The sequence below is a fragment of the Diceros bicornis genome, chromosome 6, assembly GCF_020826845.1.
Source record: "Diceros bicornis minor isolate mBicDic1 chromosome 6, mDicBic1.mat.cur, whole genome shotgun sequence".
NCBI classification, from domain to species: Eukaryota; Metazoa; Chordata; class Mammalia; order Perissodactyla; family Rhinocerotidae; genus Diceros; species Diceros bicornis.
The window spans coordinates 27,907,535-27,927,754 of record NC_080745.1 but is presented as its reverse complement, the minus strand read 5'-3'; the positions used below and the strand labels follow the sequence as shown (position 1 = coordinate 27,927,754).

At 47.9% G+C, this 20,220-nt stretch overlaps 1 protein-coding gene across 1 annotated transcript; it reads left to right on the top strand.

Moving 5' to 3' along the window:
* Positions 1 to 958: 958 nt before the first annotated feature.
* On the top strand, positions 959 to 8,127 carry PPIF (peptidylprolyl isomerase F). Its single transcript, XM_058543096.1, has 6 exons — positions 959 to 1,185; positions 2,425 to 2,455; positions 2,985 to 3,073; positions 5,084 to 5,180; positions 5,684 to 5,759; positions 7,097 to 8,127. The coding sequence occupies exons 1-6, from the start codon at positions 994 to 996 to the stop codon at positions 7,230 to 7,232; spliced, it is 621 nt and encodes a 206-aa protein (XP_058399079.1). The 5' UTR covers positions 959 to 993; the 3' UTR covers positions 7,233 to 8,127.
* Positions 8,128 to 20,220: the final 12,093 nt, after the last annotated feature.

Sequence of the window (20,220 nt, the reverse complement as noted above, 5' to 3'; positions counted from 1 at the left end):
TGCCCCCTCAGGGCCCCTGCCTGTTATTCACTCACTGTGGGCCTCCACGCCTCCCAGGCTTCTGTGAAGCCCACCTCAGCACACAGGGTAAATCCCCCTCCCGGTGTTCCTCCCACTCAGGTCCCTCTCTCTTCCTGTCTTGCTCTGTCACTTTTCCTTGCTCTGTATGGAATGGCCCCTGTGCTGTGTTACCTGCAGGTGTGGTTTCCAGGTGAGTAGGGGCGAGAGGGGAGCCAGCAGCTGCTGCCCTGGTTGCTGGGGACCAGGGCTGTCAGTCGTTGGGGTTGGAGAGAGGGGTCAGACCCAGTCCTGGTGGAGGGCTGGGGGCCAGACGGGAGCATGACGGTCCCAGGCTGAGTTTCCAGTCTTGCTGCAAAAGGGTCTGCTCTCCCTGGAGACAGGCCCAGGCTAGGATGAGGAGGTCTGTGATCACCATGGGAGGTGTCTGCCCATCGGCTCCTGCCACCTCTCACTCTAACCCCGCCTCTCATCTCCACCTTTCTTAGACTGATTCTCAGTGCCACCTTCTCGCTTGGTCTTCCGGGCCTATGGCGGGAGGGGCGGCCTATACAAAGAGCTCAAATGTAGACTTTTGTTATATTTAAATAAAAACATATGGACGCTCATATTTTGCAGTTAACCGCGTTTTAGCATTTTCTCTCTTTTTTTTTTCCGTCTATTGGGACCCTCACAAAACGGAAGCCGCCTCCTTTTCCGAGGTCGTGTCCGTCCCTCTGGCCATGGTGGGGGCGTGTTCAAAGGACTTCTCGCTCCGCAGCCCCGCAGCCGGGCTGCACTGCCCGTTGGGGCCTGCAGGGGTCACCCGCGGACCAGCCCGGAGGGGGCGGGGCGGGGGCGGGCCCGCGAGGCCGACCGGACCAATAAAGCCAGCGGCGCGCGGCCACCGCCGACTCGGCCCTCTGGGCGCGTGTGACCTTCGCTGCCGTCGCCTGTGCTCGCGCCGCCGGCCTCCCACCCCGACCCGCGCCCGCGATGCTGGCGCTGCGCTGCGGCCCCCGCCTGCTCGGCCTGCTCCCGGCCCCGCGCTCCGCGCCGCTGCGCCTCCCCGCGGCCCGCGCCTGCAGCGGCGGGGGCGCCGGCGACCCGTCCTCTACCTCCCGGAACCCGCTCGTGTACCTGGACGTGGGCGCCGACGGGCAGCCGCTGGGCCGCGTGGTGTTGGAGGTGAGACCGCTGGACCCGACCGCGCTGGACTGGGCGTGGGGGACGGTCCTGGCCCGGCGCTGTGCCTGTCTCGCTAGGTGACCTTGGGCCTCCCACTAGCAGGCTCTGGGCCTCAGTTTCCCCATCTCTGAGAAGGGCATCAGATTGGTCTCTTCCGCGCTCTCCTCGGAACTTGGGAGTAGTGGAGGCGGGCGGGAGGGCACGTGTGGAGGAGAACGCTCAAGGTCAGGTCGTAGACGGTGAGGGCCCGCCCCCGGGGTGGGGGAGGGTTCCGAGACCCCTCCGGGGCGGAGGCTAGAGCTCCGAGGTGGGTGTCCGGGGCCCCGGGGTGCGGGCGGCGGGCCGGCGGGGCGCTCACGCGGCGGCCCTTGCGTAACGCGGAGCCCGGGCCCCGCCCCCGCCGTCGGGCTCGCACGCGGGGCGGCGGGGACGAGCGACGGTGGTGTCGGCCCGCCTCCTCGCGGGCAGTGCGGGCGCCGGGCCGCGGGCTCCAGCCGCCCGACCGAGCCCGGGCAGTGTGCCCGGAGTCCTTCACCCCGGCGCCAACCCCAGCCACCCTCCCGGGGGCGACACTCAGCTCCTGCCCCTGACACTGGGCCTTTTTAAAAAACAAAGCAAGAAACAAATAGGAAGGGAAGCTCTGGTGTAGCCTGCAAGCCCCGCCCCATTTTGAACAAAGGGGCCTCAGTTAAGCCTCAGTTTCCTCTTCTGGAAAATGGAGAGCACCACCCTCCCTGCTCCCACTTATTTTAATGATTTGGTGCCAGGGTGGCTCTTGAAGCTGGAAGGCAAGAGGCCATCTTGGATGGGGTTCCAACCTCCCTTCAGCCCCCACCCCTCCTGCCTTTCTCCGAGCCTCAGTTTCCCATCTGCACATTGAGAAGCTTGGACTGGTTCCTCCCCAGGGCCCTCTCTGCAGGTCCCGAGTCTCTGATGCTTTGGGCCCAGCTGTAGTAGCTCTGCCAGTTCTGCCCCTGGAAGTAGGCCAGGATGGCATTGTCATCTCATCTGACGGGTCAGGAAACCGAGGCTGCCTCCTCCCAGCCTTGGGTTCAGGAAGCAGCTGGCAAAAATGATAGCTGCTTAGGCTGCCTCCTGCGGAGGGCTGGGAGTAACAGGAATGGACCGGCACTGCTTTCTGTTTCCTTGGCCACTGTGGGGGCCGGCTGATGAGGAGGTTCTTTCCTTCACCTGCCTCTGGACTGACCATCTTCTCTTGTCCCTCTTCTTGCCCTACAGCTGAAGGCAGATGTCGTCCCAAAGACAGCAGGTAAGACGGCCTGGGGCCTTCTGAGTCTGCTCTAGATGGAAGAGAGGGGGGCAAGGTGAGGGCATGGAGACCTGTGACCAGATGGGATCCACACGGGGCTCAGCCACTCAGTGCCCTGGGGCAGCCTTCTGTCCCTCTCTCAGCCTCAGTGCTCAGTGTTGGCCCTGCCCACCTATCCCGCGGTAGCCTCAGAATCAGTAGAAGGCACATGTAAATTTCCCCTGGGACAACTTCCTCCTGATGCCCGATAGGGCAGTGTGGTGGCTCTGTAGCCTTTGGAGTCCCTACCCCACTGACCTGGTGCTGGAACAGCCAGGAGTGTATGCTCTTGCCACAGTGCTCAGACGCTGAGGTCAGAGAACGCGATGCCTTGTTCCAGGTCACACAGCCAGAGCAGAGCCAGGGGGCCGCCATAGGGTCTTTCCATGGCTGGCTTACCTGGGGAGTTGGAGGGGGTGCTGGCTGGAACGAGTTGTGACCCCTGGAGTGGAGGCCTGGCCCTGTTGATTTGCCTCTTCCTTCCCCTCAGAGAACTTCAGAGCCCTGTGCACTGGGGAGAAGGGCTTCGGCTACAAAGGCTCCACCTTTCACAGAGTGATTCCGGCCTTCATGTGCCAGGTATTGCAGCCCTCTCTGTGCCTCAGGTTCTGCTGTAAGCGGGGGTACTAGCAGGGCCGCCTCATGGGGTTGTCACGAGGGTTAACGTGTGAGCACGTGCCTGGTGCCTGGAAAGTGCTGAACGAGGGGCAGCTATGAGGACTCTGTTGGCTGTCCTCTCACCCCGAGAGGCGAGAGTTCATCTGGGCTGCCAGAGCCCTTCCCTGCCCAGAAATTAAGCAACAGGGTAGGTGGTAGGACAGCCCTGTCCAGCTGGGTTGGGAAGTGAGCCTGTGGAGGGAGAATTGGCATTGGGGTGTGGATGTGCACAGGGCGGTGGGTGGGGAGAGATCTTAAGACTTTGGAGGACCAGCATATTCAGACAGTCTCTGACCATGTCCCACTGAGCGCTTGGCATGGGAGATAAGGGGGGAGAAGTGAGGGAGGAGGAGTGGGAAGAGAGAGAGGGCACGGACAAAAACACACAGATCTGGGCTTGGAGCTTCTCTTTCCAGAGAAGAACATCTTTCTCGGTTGAATGAACATATTCTTGCATCACTTGTGCTGCCTGGTTTTCAGAGGTGTTAGCATTGCTGTGTCAGGTTTTGAGGTAGGTGTTGACAGAAAAAAATTCCCTAGGGTTCAGGACCCCAGCTGTGTTGGGGTTGTCCTCTGTTGGGTCAGACCTTGCTAGGTCAGGGGTTAGTGTCCTGAGGCCAGCAGACCTGGAGGCAGGGGCGTGGATGTCATGACCTCTTTGAAGTCCTTTCAGCCTGGAATTCTCTCCCCCATTCCCTCCACCCTGACCTGGTGGCTCTCATCATATTGTGGTGAGTGGCAGTGTGTTGGGCCTGGGCCTGCTGATGTGTCAAATGTGGCGACTACAGGGAAGGGCAGGGAGGCTGTGGCTCTGGGACAGGCCTGGCCCAGCCAGTGGCTTTCTGCTGCAGAGGCTACCTGCTCCCCTGAAGCTGGGGATGGGGCAAGAGCTGAGGCGGGTGTCCTGAGCCAGGCTAGGCAAGGGCAGGGACTTCCAAAGCTGGAGGGCTCTCTGAGGCATGAGGTGGCAGCACCGGGAGGCCCAGGCCAGGGTCTTGGATCATCGCTCTCTGGGGACACCTTATTGGCATTTGTGGATGATTCAGCTAGGCTGATCAAGTCACCCCTCTGACCTGAGGATCCCATCTCAGGAAAACAGCAACATGCCCATGGCAGACTGGGGCTGGAGCTGGCAGCCATTCGGCTCTTCTGGCCACAGCTCCCCATGGAAGCCTCAAGCAAGCCTGAAGAAGTCCAGCTCCTGAGTGCACTCTGTCCTGGGTCTGCAAAGCATAGGGAAGCCACTGGGCCTGGTGAGGAGGAGATGCTGCGACAGGGAGGGGGACTCAGCATAGGGAACTGGCTCCGCCAGCTGCTGCTGCTCGCCACAGACCAGACTTGGGAACGGGGGCCCCTGGCCACCACCCTGTTTACCCTCTACGAGTTGTGGGTAGAAAATTCTGGGTCACTAAGAATCATCTCCGAATGGCTGTTAGGGCCTTTGAGGATCATTTAAAAACTTGCTCAGGGCCGGCCCTGTGGCTTAGCGGTTAAGTGCGCGCGCTCCGCTGCTGGCGGCCTGGGTTCGGACGCGCCGCTTCTCCGGCCGTGCTGAGGCCGCGTCCCGCATGCAGCAACTAGAAGGATGTGCAGCTATGACATACAACTATCTACTGGGGTTTTAAGGGGAAAAAAATAAATAAATAAAATCTTTAAAAAAAATAAAAATAAAAACTTGCTCAGACAAAAAGTGAATCATTCGGAAACCAGGGTAGTTATTTTGGTGGAAGATATTTAAGCTTTATTTTATTTTTGTTAATTTTTCTTATTATTTTATTAGTCTTTATATCACTGGATGTTTTTTGACCCCTTTGCTGAGGGGCTTCGGGCTGGGCGGGACTTGGGTGGGTTGGGGGCTGCCCCCTAGCACTGCAGAAGTCCCCCCTGCCAACTCAGGGTGGCGGCCACTTAGAAGGTGCTCTCTGCTCACAGGCGGGCGACTTCACCAATCACAACGGCACAGGGGGGAAGTCCATCTACGGAAGCCGCTTTCCTGACGAGAACTTCACACTGAAGCATGTAGGACCAGGTGAGTGGGGTCGCCATTCCCTAGTCTGAGTGCCCCGAGCGTGGACCCAGCCTCTGCCACGCGCACTGGGAGGCCTGGGAGGCTGCAGTCTGATCATCGATTGCTCAGTGTCCAATGATGTACTTCCTTCCTTCAGCGCTCTGGGTTGGCTTGTCAGATTTTCCTAGAGCTGTTTCATTCTGAGCATTCCATTTAAAAAACAAACTTTCCTTTGAGAACCTGGGGGAGAGAGCCTTTAAGCAACCCCCCTCCCCCAGTGTTGTGTCACCTTTAAGACCTAAGGTGCAATGTGGAAAAGTCTAGAGGTCGAGGCTGGGGGTTCTGCTCCGGCTCCACACTGAGAGCTTCCACAAGGCCCTTCCTCCTTGTGGTCTTCCCTTCTGAGCTCCAGGATCTTCAGACTCAAACGTCCTTGTGTGGTTTGAGCCGTCTGCTCTTTAGAATGACTTCCCAGGTGAGACGCCTCCTGGGGCAGCGTGGCTCACTCCTGCTTCTTTCTGCAGGCGTCCTGTCCATGGCAAATGCAGGCCCTAACACCAATGGCTCCCAGTTCTTCATTTGCACCATCAAGACAGACTGGTGAGTTCCTTGCTTCTGGCTCCAGGCCCTCTGGGAATGAAGGGAGGCCTCACAGCTGGAGGAGGGTTCGTGTGCTTGCAGGGGAAGGTAGTTTGAGGCTGGACTGTCTGCTCTGGGACGGTAGCCCTCACCCAGGCTGTGTCTTATGAGAGAAGGAGAAAGTTCATGGAAGGACTGAGGGAGAATTTGGGTTGCTCTTACAGCTCTTGCTTTATTAGGCCTCTCCTGGTTGCTGTCAGCTAGAATTTTCTCAGTGCATTCTGCACACACGCACAGAAGGATTCTTTTACCAAATACTTTTGGGAAATGCTGCAGAACGTATTAGGTCTCAAGATGGCTTGTAGTAGAGGCCTGTTTGCTCGGTTTAACCTGTCCTTTCCCTGACTTACCTCGACCTTGGAATGCACCTTGGAAAATGCTGGGTAGACATTTGCATATCACAGCAGGTTTTTCCTCAGGCATTAGCACAGGCCTGCAGATAGCTACTAGCCCCTTAGAGCCTTCTTTCCCACATGCCCATGGGTTTTAGGGATGTCTTTCCTGGTAAATTTTCCCCTACCTAATAATTTTCTCTGCCTAGAGTCCTCTGTGTCCTAGCCTGAGGCATCTGGGGTCGAGGGGACAAAAGCTGGCTGGGAGCTAAGACTTAATAAAGCCCAGTTCTGAGGACTTGAGGGAGACCTGAGTGGTAGGTGGATACGAGCCATCTCTAGCCTCCAAGCCAGAAGGGACACGGATGTCGGGGCTGGGCAGGTCGTTGTTGGCTCTGCCTGCTCTTTGCTCCTTCCACGGAACCCCTAATGGACCCTGCAGTTCTGCCCTTCGCCGTAACCCATATTGGCCTTGCTGGCACTGGACTAAGCTGCCTTTTAGATTCTTGGAACTGTCTCAGCTTGAGAGCTCCTCAGAACCTACTTAGTTTTACCACACTTGCTATTTTCGCTCTCACCTCATAATTTATAACTGCTAAGATAGTTCCATTTACACAGACCTCTTATTTCTTCAGAGTAGTTCAGTTTTCTGTTAATCTCTTTGTGCAGAACAAGAATAATTCAGTTTTCATAAATGAGGTTACTAGCATTCAGATTAAGTGGCCTGGGGCAAGGTCCCACAGCATGTGAGGCAAAGCATGCCCTGGAAGGCAGGCATCCTCCAGTGTGTTTTGGGGGGCTCAGCAAGGCTTGAGGCTGGAGCTTTGAGGGGTGGCTCCAGCTTTTCAGTGGGAGTTCCTTTCAGAATTGCTATTTTCGGTAAATAGTTCATGACCAAGTGACCATGACGTTGGGTGACATTGCGCTACTCTAGTTTTTGCTTACCTGGCTCACCTTGCCTCACAGGTTGGATGGCAAACATGTTGTGTTTGGCCATGTCAAAGAGGGCATGGATGTCGTGAAGAAAATAGAATCATTTGGCTCCAAGAGTGGGAAGACGTCCAAGAAGATTGTCATCACAGACTGCGGCCAGTTGAGCTAACCCGTCAGGGCCAGGGCACTTGGCCGGTGGCAGCTGCACGTTTGTCGACTCACCCAGGTGGCCGCCTTGGGCTCCCAGTGAAGGTGCCCATAGAGTTGGCCGTGCTCGCTCTGCCATCACTGTGTGCTCGAGGAAGCCTTCTCAGGGATATGGGAGCTCCACAGGACCCACCAGACAGTCTCCCCAGTGCCCACCCTTCCTCGCGACCCCGTTTCTGGACATTCGTCATGGACATCTTGTCGCCACTCCTCACCAGGCATCGCCTGTGATGGCCCAGCCCAAGTTCATCTGTGCCTTGCAAATTGAGGTGGTGATGAGTTAGCTTCCAGTGCAGTTTCTGCCTTTTCCTTGACCACCGGGGAAAGCCAGTCGCTGCAAGAGGGCTGGTGTCTCTGTTTAATGTCGTCTTCCTAATTGGGGTAATCTATTGAACAAGATTGCCTGGAGATGAAGCTGTGACACTAACTACTCCATGCTGTGGTGTGACCTGAGTTGGTGGCCCAAGTCACAGAACCCCAACCCCAGAGTTTGGCCTCTGGACCACAATCAGGGCTTTTGTGAAGAGTCCCACGGCTAAGGCCTTTTACCCAGTCACTGTGAATCCCGTGGTTTGCTGCTGCGTTTTTGAGGCGAGTTCGCTGGGGTGGAAGCTGATGAACCTGGGAACAAACCCACTGCGAGCGAGCTGTGCCTAGCCAATGTGAATCCCTGGGTGGGAAACGGAAATGCCTGTAAGTGCCGTGTGCTCTGCAAGAAAGTAAACGTGTATTTTCTGGTAAGCTTAGATTTTTCTGTGTTTAATGAATTAAATCTGCTAATTATATATATAATACACTTCTGGAACATTTATTTGTGTTCACCTTAAATGTGAAAATAAATCCTATTTTCTGTAAAAGACTGTCTGGTGTCTGGCGGTTTTAGGAAGCAGTGTCTGTAGCTCAAGTATTTGGAGCCAACCCTTACTGAGTTACCGCGTGTCCGGTGCTATGCTGGAGAGCTTTTATATGGACTGTCTCATTTAATCACCCCAGGAACCCATGAGGGTATCTATTGTCATCTTGTGTAGGATGAGGAAACAGCTTCAGACAAACTGTCTTTGCATCCACAGCCTATCTATGAGCACTGGCTGCGCCCTGGATCCCAGCTCTGCCTCTTAGTGACCCTGAGTCTGTTTTCCTCAGCTGCATAATGGGGTAACAAGAATGCTCACCTCACAGCATGCTTAGGGGTGGATGTGTGGTGCCTGGCACATCGTCTTAATAAGCACTCTGAAGTGACAAGGATGATGACATTTCCTGTTTGTCCAGGTCTTAGAGGAGAAGAATCTGGTCATCTAAGGTTAGGTGTGGACTTAGTATCCTAGATGTGCCATTTAAATTAGGAATTAACTTAGGTGTTTCTGAATTCACAAAGAAGGCAAATTCGGGGGTGGGAGGAGGATTAAGATCTTCCTTAAAAAGCTACGGATGACACAGTCTGAATAGTAGAATAATCGCATTCTGTTCACAATGTAAATAGAATTATTTCACATTGGGGTTCCCTGAGTCAGACTATGTGTGGTCACAGGTCCCTGTAGTCATTCTGAGGTCACAGTGGCTGGAGTTGGTTCATTTGGAGTATGGAGTTCCCTGAGTCAGCTATGTGAGGTCACAGGTTGATGCAGTCACTGAAGTCGTGGCTGGAGTTGGGTCATTGGAGTTGCGAAGAGTTTCCATGAAGAGTTCAGCTTCCTGGATTGGGAGCTCAGCCAGCCTAGCAGTTTTTAAACAATTCTCAAGAGCCTTAGGGGTCCTCAGAGTAGAAAAAAGGGGATACAAGGGGTATGGGCCCCTGAACCCCATTTTCAATCATAGATACCCTCTGTTTTTTCTTATTGGGGGTCTGCAAGGGATTTTATTTGAAGAGTGGGATCTTGAGCCAAAAAATAGTAATTGGTAATTGCTCAACCGATCCAACATTTTATGGACAGATAAACTGAGGCCCCAAGAGGGGTCATAATTGCCCAAGGTGACCCTCTGAGTCAACTGGCCGAGCAGGGGCTGGAACCTCGGATTTGCCGATCCAGAGGGGTTTCTGCTGGAGGGTCTTCAGGAGGCACAGGCCCTTTTTGTCCTCAGATCACACGTTCCGAGTTCCTCTGATTTCTGAGGTCAAAGCTGCAACTTCACTCTCTGTTTTCTCCTGACCTCTGGAGACTGTAGGGAGGCAGTGGTGCTGTTGACAAGTTTGAGGGACCCCTTGAGGTGTCACCTGCTGGCCCCGTGGTGATTTCTGAGGGGTGTCAGGGTCACAGAGCCCATGGGGCTTGTGTTTAGTTCACAGAGCGTTTCCTTTTCGATGAAGAGGGAGCGTGTGTGTGTGTGTCCCTCCATCCTGAGGTGTCTGGTGTGGGGTCTGGGGATGGAGCCAGTATGCAGGAATTTCCTAAAAACCGAGTTTCCTGAAGATGGGGCCATTCACTGCATTTCTCTTCCCAGCCCTCTGTACAAGAGCCTGCGTCTGATCTTATTTCTTATATAAAGCAGGAGCCTGAGTAATATACAATAAGATATTGCCTTGTTGCCGGCATGTGGTACCTAATGCATGAATAAAGCAGTGAGTCATACACATGCTCTCAAAGATGTAATCATATGTGATGCAATGTCAACATGATGTGTTTAAATATCTGAAATATTTTTCTCAGACAATGCATGATAGCTTTTCAAAATGACTTCATTGAGCTATAATCTACATACAATAAAATTCACACATTTTAAGTGTACAAGTCGATGACTTTTGACAAATTCATACACTTGAGTAACCACCACCAACTTAAGTTATAGAATGTTCCGGTCTCTCCAGAAAGTTACCTCCATGCTCCTTCCCAGGCAGCCACTGAATTCTATCACTATAGATTAATGTTGCCTGTTCTAGGACTTTATATAAATGGAATCATAAGAGATTTACTTTTTGTGTCTGACATCTTTAGTGTAGTGTGTGTGAGAACATGGGAGAATTTAACACCCTTCTGGGTTCTCTGGAATTTTGCTCCACGACAAGGAATGTCTGTAAACGGTTCCCGGGTCTGGTGAGGCCCAAAGCAATGCTTCTCCTAGGAATCCTGGGGTGCTGGTGAAGCATGCAGATTCCTGGGCCACACCCGAGACCTACTGAACACAGATCTCTGAGGGTGGGATGTAGGAATCTGAATTTTAAAATAATAATTCCACTAAAGTTTGAGAATTTGAGTGTAGACCAGAGTGGGCAAGATTGAAAAGGGAGGGCATGGCCCGCCACTAGAATCGTTGTTTACAGCTAGAAACATCTTTTGCTGGGCACTCTGGGAATCTGGAATAAGACCCTCCACTTATAAAAGATGCTGCACTGGAGGAATCTGACTGATAACTCTCGGACGGTGGGTGTGGGCAGCCGGTTTGGCCCCAGCTTTGTGGGGGCTGCTGGGCAGCTGCACTCTGCTGGTAAAGGCAGCTTCCCACTGCCTCAGCCTGTGGAGGTGCCTTCGAGGGGAGGAGCTCCCATGGTGGTGGCCTCAGCCCTTCCTTCATCGTCCAGGAGGAGGGTCTGGCTTGGGTGGCCCATGCTGGAGAGCATTTTTCAGTGGGTGGCTTCTGGGGGTCAAAAGTCATATCTGTGTTCAAGGTTCACTGGAATAGGGTAGGTAGAGAAAGTCTGGTTCCACTCTGCCTTCCAGATCAGTCTCAGCCTTGAAAGGCTGTCCAGAATTATGATGGTATTTTTTTATTATTATTTGATATTGTAGTGGTTAATTTTATGTGTCAACTTGACTGGGCCGTGGGGTGTCCAGACATTTAGTCAAACATTATTCTGGTTGTGTCTATGGGGTCTTTCTGGAGGAAATGAACATTCGAATCAGTAGACTGAGTAAAGCAGATTGCCCTCCCTAATTCGAGTGGGCCTCATCCAATCAATTGAAGAGCTGAAGAGGACAAAAAGGCTAAGAGGGCACCCCTCCTGCCTGACTGTTTGAGCTGGGACATCGGCCTTTTCCCACCTCTGGACTCGAACTGAAACATCAGCTCTTCTTGAGTCTCGAGCCTGCTGGCTTCGGGCTGGAACTTACACCATTGACTCTCCTGGTTCTCTGGCCTTCAGACTGGAACTAGAAATACACCATGGGCTCTGCTAGGTCTCCAGCTTGCCAACTGCAGCTCTTGGAGCTTCTCAGCCCCCATAATTGTGTGAGCCAATCCCTTATAAAAAATCGTTCTGTGTTTATATATATACACACACATCCCATTGGTTCTGTTTCTCTGAAGAACCCTGGCTAATCTTTTTTTTTTCCCTACTTATGAAACCAAAATGCACTTGTAGCTACAAAAAACATCATTCCTACCCCAACGATAATAAAAAGCTGAATAAACTATAAAATCATAACTTTTTTTGAGTTCATCCGAAAGGCAACCAGGTAACCTGAGGTCCAAAGAGGGACAAAGCCCTGCAAGGAAAGATAGGACACTCGAACCATCTCGCCTGTAGCTGCAGGAAGAGATGGCCACGAACTGAACCAAGTGGGTAAAATGAAATCAGGTGACATTTTAATGAATTGTTAAACGCAAAGGGGGGCTAATGCGTTTGGAATAGCTGGGGGCCCCTCGCACAAAGCCAGTTGACACTCACTTGCAAGGTCTCTCCCCCAGGACTCCACTGGGTGCTCGGGAGAAAGACTGGGGCCAGGCAGAGAACCCAAGAGAGACTGCCTTGGTGGTGCAGGCCTGCGGTGGTCTTCAGCTCCTGGAGAAAGCCAAGAAGTCTTGCTCACTTCCTCAGTCATCTCTCCTATGAAGCAATATTCTCAATCTACTAGGGGAGGGGCAATATACCCTTCACCTCCAGGAAAAAGTAAAAGCTCACTATGGCTAGGGGGAAGGTAGAAGAGAAAATCCTATAACCCTCAGGAGGAGCAAGAAACCATCGAGGGCCCAATATCCTGTACTGATACCAACTGGAAATCAGCTACCACCGGGGGAGGGGCAAACGCATACCCAAGACATGCCTAAGACTGAGGCCTGACCAGGACAACAGAGAACCCTTCTGCTCCCACTCCAAGCCTAATCTACTGCTGGAGGAGAAGGAAAGGCATGGAGAGAGACAGCTTCTGTGTTGCAGAAAGCCGGGAGTGCCGTGCAAACACTGAGAAACACACTTCAGCACCTCAGCTCCACACCAAGCACAAGGCAACCGTTGCCCACTGCTACGGGAATTTGCGCCTGTGGGGCTCTGATGATAAGGACAGCGGCAACAGAACCCAGACCCAGCTCAACTCCAGACTAGGTGGACTCAGTGCCCTACCATACAGACCTGGAACAAGAAGCAGCACACCCATTTCCCGGGGGACATCCCACAACCCTGTCTCTTCTATTGTATAAACCATGCTCAGCATTCAATAAAAAATTAAAAGACACACAAAGGAAAAAGGAAAAAAAACACTGTTAATAAATAAAACAATCAGCAGAATCAGACTCAGATATAACCTTGTCAGGTAGGGATATTAAAATCACTGTGATTAATATGTTAAAAGATCTGGTGGGAAAGGTGGATAACATGCATGGACAGATGGGGAATACTTTTAGCAGAGAGAAATTATAACAGTCTAATGGAGAGGCTACAAGAAAAAATTATGGTATTAAAAATGAAGAATTTCTTTAATGATCTCAACAGTAAACTCAGCACAGCTGAGGAATATATCCGTGATTTGCCAAAGGATTATGGGCATGACACCAAAGTACAATCGACAAAAGAAAAAAGTAGATAAATTGGACTTCACCAAAATTAAAATAGAAAATGTCTGTGCTTCAGAGGGTACCAACAAGAAAGTGAAAAAACAATCCACACAATGGGAGAAAGTAATTGCTGCTGGTGGGATGTGAAATGATCCAACTGCTTTGGAAAACAGTCTGGCAGTTCCTCAGATGATTAAACATAGAGTTAACATACGACCCAGCAATTCCACTCCTTGGTATATACCCAAGAGAAATGAAAACATACATCCATGCAAAAACTTGTATGCAAATGTTTATAGTAGCACAATTGATAATAGTCAAAAGGTAGAAACAACCCAAATATTTATCAATGGGCAAATGGATAAACAAAATGTGGTGTATGCATACAGTGGAATATTATCTGGCTATAAAAAGGAATGAAGTTCTGATATATGCTACAACCTGAGTGAACCTTGAACATTACATTAAGTGAAAGAAGCCAGTCACAAAAGACCACAAACTATATGATTCCATTCATATGAAATGTCCAGAACAGGGAAATCTATACAGACAGAAGGTAGATTAGTGGTTGCCTAGGGCTGAAGGGGTAGGTGGCAGGGGCAGGTGGTAAATGGGTGATTGCTAAAGTGTACAAGGTTTCTTTATAGGGTGATGAAATGCTCTAAAATCGACTGCTCTGATGGTTGCATATATGTGAATATACTAAAAACCATTGAATTGTACACTTTAAATGGATGAATTATATGACGTGAAATATTTCTCAATAAATATTTTAAAATATGTATTAGCAAGGTATTACTATTAGTATTAATAAAGTATTAGTAAAGTCTCACCGAAATTCTTTGGGTGCGTAACTTTAAAAATATGTATTAGTAAAGTAGTGTTATTGGTATTGGTATTAGTAAGTCTCACCCAAATTCTTTGGGTGTGTTAGAGGTTTCCACTGGAGTCCTGTTCCTCTGGAAAATGCTGGAACTTGACCTGGTTATGGGAGTGGCTGTGGTGGATCTTTCACATCATCTTTTAAAGCATCTGTCCCAGATGAAGGTATCACAGTGTTTTTTAGCAAAGAAGTCTATTCTTCTTAGACACAGAAGGGCAAGCTACTTCCACTGGCAAGGGAGGAATGGAGAGACTTGAGGGTTCAAGCTGTTAATTTCATTTGGATCCAACTAGATGTCCCCATCACAAATTTCAGGATCCCCTTCTTTCCCATCGGTGCCCTTTCACATTAAAAACTCAGTGAGACTGTGAATTCAAATGATGTTGTAATTCGGCAACCTACACAATTAAATTTTTGTTTGATTTTAAGTGATATCTGTCCAGTGTCTACAACAGATGGGGAACAATTTTAGCAGAAAGAAATTATAAGAAACAGTCTAATGGAGATGCTACCAGAAAAAATTACAGTATTAAAAATGAATAATTCCTTTAACGAGCTCAACAGTGAACTCAGCACAGCTGAGGAATATATCAGTGATTTGCCAAAGGATTATAGACATGACACCAAAGTACAATCAACAAAAGAAAAAAAATAGATAAATTGGACTTCATCAAAATTAAAATAGAAAAGGTCTGTGCTTCAGAGGGTACCAATACTCATACCTCTCAGACCATAACTTCAGCTGAGAATTAAAGGCCATGCGTCTGTCATTTTCTTTTGGTAAACAATCAAGCATGCTCAAAATAATTCATCCCTCACCACCGTCCTTATGGTCATCATTACTGCCATAACCGTCAAGAGCTGCAGGCACCTGACCTCCCAAGGCACATGCTTCTCTTGCTACTTAACTATGGGCGATAGCATGATTAATTGTGATGTCATTGCATGCCATGGATTGCCAGCATCCCATTTCCCATTGGCGGGTAGTTCAGCCCTGCCTTCAAGAACAGGGGCACAGCCAAACAATCTCTAAATTCCATCTGCGGGGTTATCTCCTAGGACCACTACCAGTGTCAATTTTATATTGGCCAGGGACCAAACAGGATACAGAAGAACACAGTAATTCCAACAGGGAAAATTTAATATAAAAAATTATTAACCATAACATGGGTTTACCTACTAAGGGGAAAAGAGAACTCTGAAGAATAAAGTGTCTCTCCAGTGCCCTCTACTGATAAACTGAATATAATTCCAGGTGGCAAGGAGAACTGTTACAGCATCACAAGCAGGGGAATGAAGGGAGGATTTAGAATTAAGAGACAATGGACTCATAAGTGGTGCATTGAGCATTGCTTTCTTATTCAATCTGACCATCTCTGCCATTCAATTAAATGTTTAGCCTGTTTGTATTTAACTTAATTATCAGTATATTTAGATTTAAATTGACCATCTTGCTATTTATTTTCTCTTTGTTCCATCTGCTTTTTGTTCCCTTCTTGCCTTCTTTTGGATTGATTTTTTTTCTCCCAAATGATTCCATTTTATCTCCACTATTGACTTATTAGATTTAATTCTTCATTTTATATTTTCAGTGGTTTCTCTAGAGTTTATGATATCTAATTTAACTTATCACAGATTATTACCTGCAAATAATATTGTACCACTTTACCTATAGTATAAGAATTGCTGAGTCAAATGGCAGCTCTATGTTTAATGTTTTGAGGAACTGCCAAACTGTTTTCCAAAGTGGCTACAAAATTTTACATTCTTACCTGCAATGTATGAGCATTTCAGTTTCTCCACAGCCTCACCAACACTTGTTATTATCTATCTTTTTGATTCTTACCTTCCTAGTAGGTGTGAAGTGGTATCTCATTTCAGTTTTGATTTGCATACCCCCAATGACTAATGATGTTGAGCATCTTCTCACATGTTTATTGGCCATTTGCATGTCTTCTTTGGAGAAATATGTGTTCAGACCTTTTGTCTGTTTTTAGATTGGGTTGTCTTTTTATTGTTGGGTTGTAAGAGCTCTTTATATATTGTAGATATAAGTCCCTTATCAGATATATGATTTTCAAATATTTTCTCTCATTGTGTGACTTGTCTTTTCACTTTCTTAGTGGTGTCCTTTGAAGCACAAACGTTTTAAATTTTAAGTCCAATTTATCTATTGTTTTCAAGATGATCATAGGTTTGAACTTCCCGACACTCTATTTCAAAAAACAAAACATAAACGAAAATAAATTCCTCTGTGGAGAGCTGTGGAGCTCTCTTATTTTATGGATTGCTTCACTTCCTGCCCCAAATCTCTGAGCCACTACTCTGGGAGCTGGGCAGAGTGGTAGCCTCTGATGCTCCTGGCTTGCCTTTCCTGGTGTGGAACCTGTGCCCTATGAGTGAGCCGGAGCAAGCGCAATTGGGGATCCAGTATTCTTGGCCTGATGCACATAGGGTAGAGCCTCCATCCTATGGGAGATGGCTGGGTATAAGAAGGAGCCCCAATCTCTCAGCCACACTCACCTAGAATTTAGCCTCTTCAACTTGGAGTTGGAGAGGATGAGAAGTCCTATTGGCCTGCCTCTCCCACTAAGATATGGAAATCCTTGGTTGAGACTGAGGGGAGAGGGAGCCTCATCCTTTTCACCACCACCACCTAGAGAGAAGCATCCACCAAGCTGAGCTGGAAATGGGGCAGAATGGAGTAGTTGTATGTCAAATGCCACAGACTCTTGCTGTTCTTACTGAGTTAGTTTTAGTGGATTTTCCTGAATAAATGTTTCTTCAGTTGCTCTATGTCCTTAGGCCAATTTCCAGAGACTTTAAATGGTTGGGTTTAAAAAAAATAGTTTTCACCAACTTTGCTTATTTCACAGGGAAGTAGGTACATGGAACTCTTTACACTGCCTTCTGTAAGTGGAACTCCACCATTTTTACTTTTAAATTACTTGTGTTTTTATATTTAAAGTTAGTGTCTTGTAGACAGCATAAGACTGGGTCTTGGTTTTTTATTCTGATAGTCTTTGCCTTTTAATTGGGATGTTTAGACCACTTATATTTAATGTGATTATTAATGTGGCTGTGTTTGTGTTTACCATCATGATATTTGTTTTCTATTCATCCCATAGTTCTTTGTTTCCTTTTTCCTCTTCTTTTGCCTCCTTTTGGATTGAGTATTTTTTATTATTCCATTTTATCTCCTCTGTTGGATTATTAGCTATAAATCTTTGTTGTGTTGCTTTAGGTATATGTAGTATACATCTTAAACTTAACACAGTCTGCCTTCAAGTGACACTGTACCACTTTGCATGTAGTATAAGGACCTTACCATAACATACTTCCATTTCTCCCTTTCATGGCCTTTGTGATACTGTCGTCATATATTTTATTTTGACATATGTTATAAACTCACAATATATTGCGATGATTTGTTCCTTTAAACAGTCATTTATCTTTTGAATTAATTTAAATAATGATTTTTAAATATCTTTTATACTTAGTCATATTGTAACCATTTTCCAATGTCTTCATTCTTGTGTGTATCTTGCGGATTTCTATCTGGTATCATTTTTATTTCTGACCAGGAGACTTCCTTTAATATTTCTTGTAATACATGTCTTCTGGTGATGAATTATTTTGTCTTTTGAATGTCTGAAAAGTCTTTATTTTGCCTTCATTTTTGAAAGATATTTTTGCTGAGTTAGAATTCTAGGTTGACAGTTTCTCTTTTTAGTAATTTAAAGATGTTGCTCCACTGTCTTCTGGCTTGACTGTTTTTTTCCTCAAGAGAAATGTGCTAACCATTTTAATCTTTGTTCCTCTGTATGTAATGTATCCTTTTCCCTCCTATCTTCTTTTAAGATTTTCTCTTTGTCACTGATTTTAAGCAATTTAATTATGATGTGACATGATGTGGTTTTCTTTTTATATTTATTGTATTTGGGTTCATTGAGCTTCTTGGGTTTATAGTTTTTATCAACTTTGGAAATTTTTCATCAATTATTTCTTTGAATATCTTTCTCTGTCTTTCCCTCTCTTTCCTCTCCTTTGGGGATTCCTAATTTGTATATTAAGCTGATAAGAGTTGTCTCTCAGCTCACTGATGATCTGTTTATTATTATTTATTTTTATTATTATAATTTTTTTTGGTGAGGAAGATTTGCCCTGACTAACATCTGTTGCCAATATTCCTCTTTTTACTTGAGGAAGACTGTCCCTGAGCTAACATCTGTGCCAATCTTCCTCTATTTTGTATGTGGGACGCCATCACAGCATGGCTTGATGAGTGGTGCATAGGTCCACACCCAGGATCCGAACCTGTGAACCCCAGGCCACCAAAGCGGAGTGCACGAACTTAACCACTACGCCGCCAGGCTGGCCCCTTGTTTATTTTTTTTAAGCCTTTTTATATTAGTGTGTTTCATTTTGGATAGTTTGTATGACTATGTCTTCAAGTTCACTAATCTCTTCATTTGCTGTCAATCCAATCCAGTGTACTTTTCACATCAGAAAAAATATTTTCATCACTAGAAGTTTGATTTAGGTATTTAAAAAAATAGTTTCCATGTTTCTTTTTAACATGTGGAATACAGTTATAACAACTGTCATAACGTCCTTATCTACTAATTCTGTCATCTGTGTCATTCCTGTGTCTGTTTTTACTGATTTTTTCCCCTCATTATGGATCATGTATTTCTACTTCTCTATATACCTTTTATTGGATGCCAGACACTTTACTTTGTTAAGTATTGGATATTTTGGTATTCCTGTAAATATTCTTAAGCGTTGGTCTGGAATGCAGTTAAGTTATTTGGAAACAGTTTTATTTTTTGGGGGCTTGCTTTTGAACTTTGTTAAAGAAACCAGACCACCCTTTAGTGAAGGATGAATTTTGTCCCACTACTGAGGTCCTATCATCCTAAGTACTCTGCCCCATTTATTGTGAGGTTTTCCAGTCTGGCTGGTGGGAACTTAAACTATTTCTGGCCTCCAGTGAGCTCTAGGGATTTAGCTCTGCCTGTTCCTTTTTGGGGATCCTTTCACCAGCTTAGGTAATTTCCTCACACGCGTGTGCTGATCAGTTTTCAGCTGGAGTTGAGGGGAACCATCTGCGCAAGTCTGGAGCCTTCTCTCTGGGATCTTCTTCCTCTCTGTGCCCTTCTCCAGTCTCTGTGCGGCTCTCTTCTTTCCAGGATTCTGATGTGAAAATTCTAACCTTTGCCTCCCTAGATTCCCAGCTCTGTCTCCACATCTATGAGAGCTCGCTGGGCTCCGTGTGGCTTCCCCTTCCCTGCCCAGGACACGGAAACTCTGTCCAGGCAGCAGACTCGGCAGCTGCAGGCTCACCGCCTTTGCTTTCCCTTCTCAGGAATCCCTGTTCTGTGCCGCCTTTGTCCAATGCCTGAGAAACACTGTATCGTATATTTTGTCTGTCGATTTACTTGTTTAAAGCGAGAGGGCAACTCCAGTCTCTCGCTCCACCTTGGCTAGAAGCAGAAATCTTCTGTACTGTTTGAATCGATTACAAGGAGAGTACGTTCCCTTACTGCTTGGGTAATATACAATGTCAGTATGGGGAGGGAGGAGCAGATATAGATGCCCACATTCACCTCCAAGAGAAAGCAGCCAGCGCAGGTGGCCTCAGAGGGCACCAGAAGAGGAAAGGGGGGCAGACCTCAACTTCCCCCTCAGAGTCAGCCTCGCCCATACGGTTCTCTCAGATCTGAGCAGGCAGCCTCTCAGAAAGTTGCTCCCCACAATTGTCAGTGCTTACTGGGCCCCAGGCCTTAGAGAGGTTTCTGTGCTCTCAGACCACCCCATCCCCACCTGAGCCCCGCACCTAACCAAAAACTATGGATGACCCTGTATGCTCTGCCAACCCAACGTGGAATCACAGATCAGAGGGATTGTCAGAGCGAAGGATTCTAGATGGAGCCCAATGCCCTCATGTGTAGACGGGGAAACTGAGGCCTGGAGGGGCACAGGGATGTGATCAAAGACAGTGGCCTGAGACCTGTCAGGTCAGACCCTGGCTTCCTGACCCCAGATCTTCCTAATGTACCAAACAGAAAGGTGATTAAGAAAAAAGGATTGACTTGTAAAAACAATAATGCTGCAAAACCTTCAATAGAGAATTGAAAAATACATTACCCAACGAAGGAATATAATCAATCAGCTGTTAGAAAAATGAGACGTCTCTGTGCTGACAGGGAAAGATGATGAACACAAAGCAGGTTATGGAACAGGGCGTCAAGTCTACTCCTGTTAACATATATGTGTGTGTGTACATAGCACACACATATATTTACACAAGCAAAAAGACTATGGAAGGACATGGCCAAACTCTGGACGGTAGTGATCTCCA

Excerpts from the sequence above, each read along its gene's own strand:
- PPIF (XM_058543096.1), top strand. The coding sequence starts at position 994 with ATGCTGGCGCTGCGCTGCGGCCCCCGCCTGCTCGGCCTGCTCCCGGCC. Across the intron at positions 1,186-2,424 it reads TGGGCCGCGTGGTGTTGGAG|CTGAAGGCAGATGTCGTCCC; the intron begins GTGAGACCGCTG and ends CTTGCCCTACAG. Across the intron at positions 2,456-2,984 it reads TGTCGTCCCAAAGACAGCAG|AGAACTTCAGAGCCCTGTGC; the intron begins GTAAGACGGCCT and ends CCTTCCCCTCAG.